This window comes from Oncorhynchus gorbuscha, linkage group LG07 (genome assembly GCF_021184085.1).
Source record: "Oncorhynchus gorbuscha isolate QuinsamMale2020 ecotype Even-year linkage group LG07, OgorEven_v1.0, whole genome shotgun sequence".
In the NCBI taxonomy this organism is placed as follows: Eukaryota; Metazoa; Chordata; class Actinopteri; order Salmoniformes; family Salmonidae; genus Oncorhynchus; species Oncorhynchus gorbuscha.
In genome coordinates, this window is record NC_060179.1 from 74122113 (window position 1) to 74128112 (window position 6000).

Sequence of the window (6000 nt, forward strand, 5' to 3'; positions counted from 1 at the left end):
AGACAGAGAGAGGGGGGGGTGAGGGGGAGAAAGAGAGAGAAAGTGAGAAATAGACATAGAGAGAGAGGGGTGGGGGAGAGAGAGCGAGAGAGAGAGACAGAGAGAGGGGGGGTGAGGGGGGAAAGAAAGAGAGAGAGAAAGTTAGAAAGAGACATAGAGATAGAGGGGGTGTGGGGAGAGAGAGAGAAGAGAGAGAGAGAGAGAGAGAGAGAGAGAGAGAGAGAGAGAGAGAGAGAGAGAGAGAGAGAGAGAGAGAGAGAGAGAGAGAGAGAGAGAGAGAGAGGGGGGAGAGAGGGGGAGAAAGAGAGAGAGACAGAGAGAGAGGGGGTGGGGGAGAGAGAGCGAGAGAGAGGGGGAGAAAGAGAGTTTTTTTTTTATTGAAAAGGGAAATATGTTATTTACAATCATCAATGTAAGCTGAATATTATCAAGGAGTAGCCACTGTGAACTTACAGTAGTTGCAGGGCATATAGTCCATCAAACACTCCTTTGGGAAGCTCCGTAATCTTATTCCCATACAGGACTCTGGAAAAGATCAATTGATAAATTAATTAATTGATCAGTGACTCAATCAATCAACAATAAATCAGAAATGCACTTATCCATCAATGGTTATAGTGACTCACAGTGAGTTGAGAGACCTCAGGCCTTGGAAGGCATCAGGAGCTATTTCAGATATCTGGTTATTACTCAGGTCTCTGAAGGGGGGGGGGGTGAAAGGGGGGGGGGTTAAAGAGGCATTCAATGTGGAAGGTCTTGTCTTCAGCCAGGCCCAACTTTCATACTGTAGCTCTAACCCTTAACCCCTAGGTCTCAACTAAGTCCTTATAGTACCATAACTTATTATTCAAGCTTCCATTCTAGAACTTCCTGACGCAGCCATTGATATTCGGACAGAAGTGAGTTGACGGATACTGCTAGCCAATCAAAACCCAGAATAGTGTGGTGTGTGTGTGTGGTGAATTAATGGCATCCGGGGCTATGGTCCATATGGAACAGGCTGTTTCTGTAAATGCCTGTCGTTAATAGGATCCACAGATCTCTGGCCACGAGCTAACCACAACGTTTGTTTGTGTGTGTGTGTGTGTGTGTGTGTGTGTGTGTGTGTGTGTGTGTGTGTGTGTGTGTGTGTGTGTGTGTGTGTGTGTGTGTGTGTGTGTGTGTGTGTGTGTGTGTGTGTGTGTGTGTGTGTGTGTGTGTGTGTGTGTAGTGAACTCCAGTCAACTGCATGTCTTTAAAGGGAAATCATCATGTGGTCTTTAAGATGTGAAATGATCCCATTTGAGGCTAATGTTAAACTAAGTGCTAAATAAGTGTCTAGTGCAAAAGCCTGACGTTTCCTGGAAAATAGAGCTCTGGATTAGGAGGAGGTTACAGCATCTGATCTCAGACACACTCCTGTCATGTGGAAATAGAGTCCTGGATAAGCATCTGATCTCAGACACACTCCTGTCATGTGAAAACAGAGCGCCAGACTAGTAGGAGGTTACATCATCTGATCTCAGACACACCTGTCATGTTCCAGGTTAACAACACAGTTCATATGTAGGGTCATACAAACTGGGCCAAAGTGAGAACGTGTGTTAGTGTGTTTCCACAGTGGGTCCCTCTGTCACCTATTTTGATCAATAGGGATTTGTAGTAGAGGCTCCCCAGAGGCGGAAGGGGACGACCATCCTTCTCAGTGAATTATGCGAGGGAAACAAATAGTGAAACATTTTTAAAAAGTTATCCTTTTTAGATAAAGCTATAATTAATATATTCACATCTCCAAATAATCAAGTAAAACACACAGTTTTGCAATGAAGGTCTACAGTAGCCTCAACGGCACCCTGTAGGGTAGCACCACGGTGTAACCGGAGGACAGCGGAAGGGGGCTCATGCTTCTCACCCCCTTCCGTAGACATACACAGTAATTATGACATTATGACAATTATGATGTCCTCCAACCTATCAGGGCTCTTGCAGCGTGCACTGACATGTTGTCCACCCAATCAAAGGATCAGAGAATATGGTACTGAAAGCATAAGGTACAGCTAGCTAGAACTGCAGTGCATAACATGTGGTGAGTAGTTGCCTCAAAGAGAGAGAGAGAGCTAGCTATATTTCAAATTAAATGTTCACTTCAATTTACTTAGCTAGCCAATGCAGCTAGCTAGTTTAGCCTACTCAAACACCCTACTTGAACAGAGGGGGATGCTATGTTAGCTAGCTGGCAAGGGCTATCCAACACGGGAACCCTTCCAAGTCAAGGTAAGCTTTTGGTTTTATAAATGTATTGCCACCAGGGCCTACGGGTGTAACTGCTAAACTGCTAGCTGTACACTGTACTGCATGATTGTAGCGGGTTTACTAATGCGTTAGTTCTAGTAGCTATGTTGACTTGACGTTAGCTCATATGGTGACACTGATGTAGGCTTGGAATGGTTTGGCTTGTGACATGAAAATAAGAAGGTAAGATTTACTAATTATGTTTTGATTGGACCCCTGTGCCCTCTGGCCCGACAACAAAGTACATTGTCAACATTTCACCAGTTCTTTTTTTAGGTGCAGTAGGCTGGGTTGTGAAATGAGTCTAAGTGGATTGCACTCAGTTATGTTATTTTAGTCCTAAACCTGCTGTATTTACAGTACATCTGTTCTTCAGCAACAAAGGAAGTGTACTTAGTGTACTTCAGCCCTCAAGAGTATATACTTGCTTTAATACTTCAGCCCTACAGCTAGTGTACTTACATGTTTTCTTCTGCCCTAGAAGAAGTGTAGTTAGTGTACTTCAGCCCTAGAGGAAGTGTACGTAGTGTATGTCAGCCCTAGAGGAAGTGTACGAAGTGTATGTCAGCCCTAGAGGAAGTGTACGTAGTGTATGTCAGCCCTAGAGGAAGTGTACGTAGTGTATGTCAGCCCTAGAGGAAGTGTACGAAGTGTATGTCAGCCCTAGAGGAAGTGTACTTTGTGTATTTCAGCCCTGTAGGAAGTGTACGTAGTGTATGTCAGCCCTAGAGGAAGTGTACTTTGTGTATTTCAGCCCTATAGGAAGTGTACATAGTGTATGTCAGCCCTAGAGGAAGTGTACGAAGTGTATGTCAGCCCTAGAGGAAGTGTACGTAGTGTATTTCAGCCCTAGAGGAAGTGTACGTAGTGTATGTCAGCCCTAGAGGAAGTGTACAAAGTGTATGTCAGCCCTAGAGGAAGTGTACTTTGTGTATTTCAGCCCTATAGGAAGTGTACGTAGTGTATGTCAGCCCTAGAGGAAGTGTACTTTGTGTATTTCAGCCCTAGAGGAAGTGTACGTAGTGTATGTCAGCCCTAGAGGAAGTGTACGAAGTGTATTTCAACCCTAGAGGAAGTGTACGTAGTGTATGTCAGCCCTAGAGGAAGTGTACTTTGTGTATTTCAGCCCTAGAGGAAGTGTACGTAGTGTATGTCAGCCCTAGAGGAAGTGTATGAAGTGTATTTCAACCCTAGAGGAAGTGTACGTAGTGTATGTCAGCCCTAGAGGAAGTGTACGTAGTGTATGTCAGCCCTAGAGGAAGTGTACGTAGTGTATGTCAGCCCTAGAGGAAGTATACGTAGTGTATGTACGCCCTAGAGGAAGTGTACGTAGTGTATGTCAGCCCTAGAGGAAGTGTACGTAGTGTATGTCAGCCCTAGAGGAAGTGTACGAAGTGTATGTCAGCCCTAGAGGAAGTGTACTTTGTGTATTTCAGTAGGAAGTGTACGTAGTGTATGTCAGCCCTAGAGGAAGTGTACTTTGTGTATGTCAGCCCTAGAGGAAGTATACGTAGTGTATGTCAGCCCTAGAGGAAGTGTACTTTGTGTATTTCAGCCCTGTAGGAAGTGTACGTAGTGTATGTCAGCCCTAGAGGAAGTGTACTTTGTGTATGTCAGCCCTAGAGGAAGTGTACGTAGTGTATGTCAGCCCTAGAGGAAGTGTACGTAGTGTATGTCAGCCCTAGAGAGTATATACTTACATCCTGCGCAGCTTCTTGTAGGGAAAGAAGGCACCGGGAGGAACTGACTTGATCCCATTCTGCTCCAGGCGACTAGAGAGAGACAGAGATGGGGAGGAAAGAGAGGGATGGAGAGAAGGAGAGGACGAGACAGACAGATGGAGAGATTGAGACAAAGAGAGGAAGAGATGGAGACAGACAGAAGGAGAGAAAAAACAGAGAGAGAGAGAGAAGGAGAAAATCAAGAGGAAGAGAAGGAGACAGAGATATGGAGACAGGGATACAGAGCGATGGAGAAAAGAGAGTGAGAGAGAAGGGGACATGGAGAAAAGAGAGATGTAGATACTAGGTAGTAAACCAAAAGAGATCACTATAGAAACAAAGCAGAGTAGTCATACATTATCACAGACCCATGGTAATTGATCAGGTGCTGCCAACTTCCTTTAGAAATGGAGGTACAGGGAGAGACATGGAGGAGCACAGTGGAGGTACAGGGAGAGACATGGAGGAACACAGTGGAGGTGCAGGGAGAGACATGGAGGAGCACAGTGGAGGTACAGGGAGAGACATGGAGGAACACAGTGGAGGTACAGGGAGAGACATGGAGGAACACAGTGGAGGTACAGGGAGAGACATGGAGGAACACAGTGGAGGTACTGGGAGAGACATGGAGGAACACAGTGGAGGTACAGGGAGAGACATGGAGGAACACAGTGGAGGTACAGGGAGAGACATGGAGGAACACAGTGGAGGTACAGGGAGAGACATGGAGGAACACAGTGGAGGTGCAGGGAGAGACATGGAGGAACACAGTGGAGGTACAGGGAGAGACATGGAGGAACACAGTGGAGGTACAGGGAGAGACATGGAGGAACACAGTGGAGGTGCAGGGAGAGACATGGAGGAACACAGTGGAGGTCACAGGGAGAGACATGGAGGAACACAGTGGAGGTGCAGGGAGAGACATGGAGGAACACAGTGGAGGTACAGGGAGAGACATGGAGGAACACAGTGGAGGTACAGGGAGAGACATGGAGGAACACAGTGGAGGTACAGGGAGAGACATGGAGGAACACAGTGGAGGTACAGGGAGAGACATGGAGGAACACAGTGGAGGTACAGGGAGAGACATGGAGGAACACAGTGGAGGTACAGGGAGAAACATGGAGGAGCACAGTGGTCCTTCAGACAGAGACATGGAGAACAGGGAGAGACATGGAGGAACACAGTGGAGGTACAGGGAGAGACATGGAGGAGCACAGTGGAGAAACAGAGACATGGAGGAACTGGTGGAGACAGGGAGAGACATGGAGGAACACAGTGGAGGTCAGGGAGAGACATGGAGGAACACAGTGGAGGTCAGGGGAGACATGGAGGAACACAGTGGAGGTACAGGGAGAGACATGGAGGAACACAGTGGAGGTACAGGGAGAGACATGGAGGAACACAGTGGAGGTACAGGGAGAGACATGGAGGAACACAGTGGAGGTGCAGGGAGAGACATGGAGGAGCACATGGAGGCCAGGGAGAGACATGGAGGAACACAGTGGAGGTACAGGGGGCCATGGAGGATGTACAGTGTCAGGGATGAGACACATGTGGAGGTACAGGGAGAGACATGGAGGAACACAGTGGAGGTGGGAGAGACATGGAGGAACACAGTGGAGGTACAGGGAGAGACATGGAGGAACACAGTGGAGGTACAGGGAGAGACATGGAGGAACACAGTGGAGGTACAGGGAGAGACATGGAGGAACACAGTGGAGGTGTAGGGAGAGACATGGAGGAACACAGTGGAGGTACATGGGAGAGACATGGAGGAACACAGTGGAGGTACAGGGAGAGACATGGAGGAGCACAGTGGAGGTACAGGGAGAGACATGGAGGAACACAGTGGAGGTACAGGGAGAGACATGGAGGAACACAGTGGAGGTACAGGGAGAGACATGGAGGAACACAGTGGAGGTACAGGGAGAGACATGGAGGAACACAGTGGAGGTACAGGGAGAGACATGGAGGAACACAGTGGAGGTACAGGGAGAGACATGGA

The 6000-nt window shown here is 47.6% G+C and overlaps 1 protein-coding gene across 1 annotated transcript in view; it reads right to left on the reverse strand.

Annotated features, from left to right (window-relative positions):
* LOC124040340 (slit homolog 1 protein-like) overlaps positions 1 to 6000 on the reverse strand; it is a 221963-nt gene that overhangs the window by 42199 nt on the left and 173764 nt on the right. The window contains exons 10-12 of the mRNA XM_046357454.1: positions 3972 to 4043; positions 627 to 698; positions 454 to 525 (exon numbers count right to left, since the gene is read on the reverse strand). Coding sequence (XP_046213410.1) covers positions 454 to 525; positions 627 to 698; positions 3972 to 4043 — 216 coding nt within the window. The remainder of the gene's footprint in view (positions 1 to 453; positions 526 to 626; positions 699 to 3971; positions 4044 to 6000) is intronic.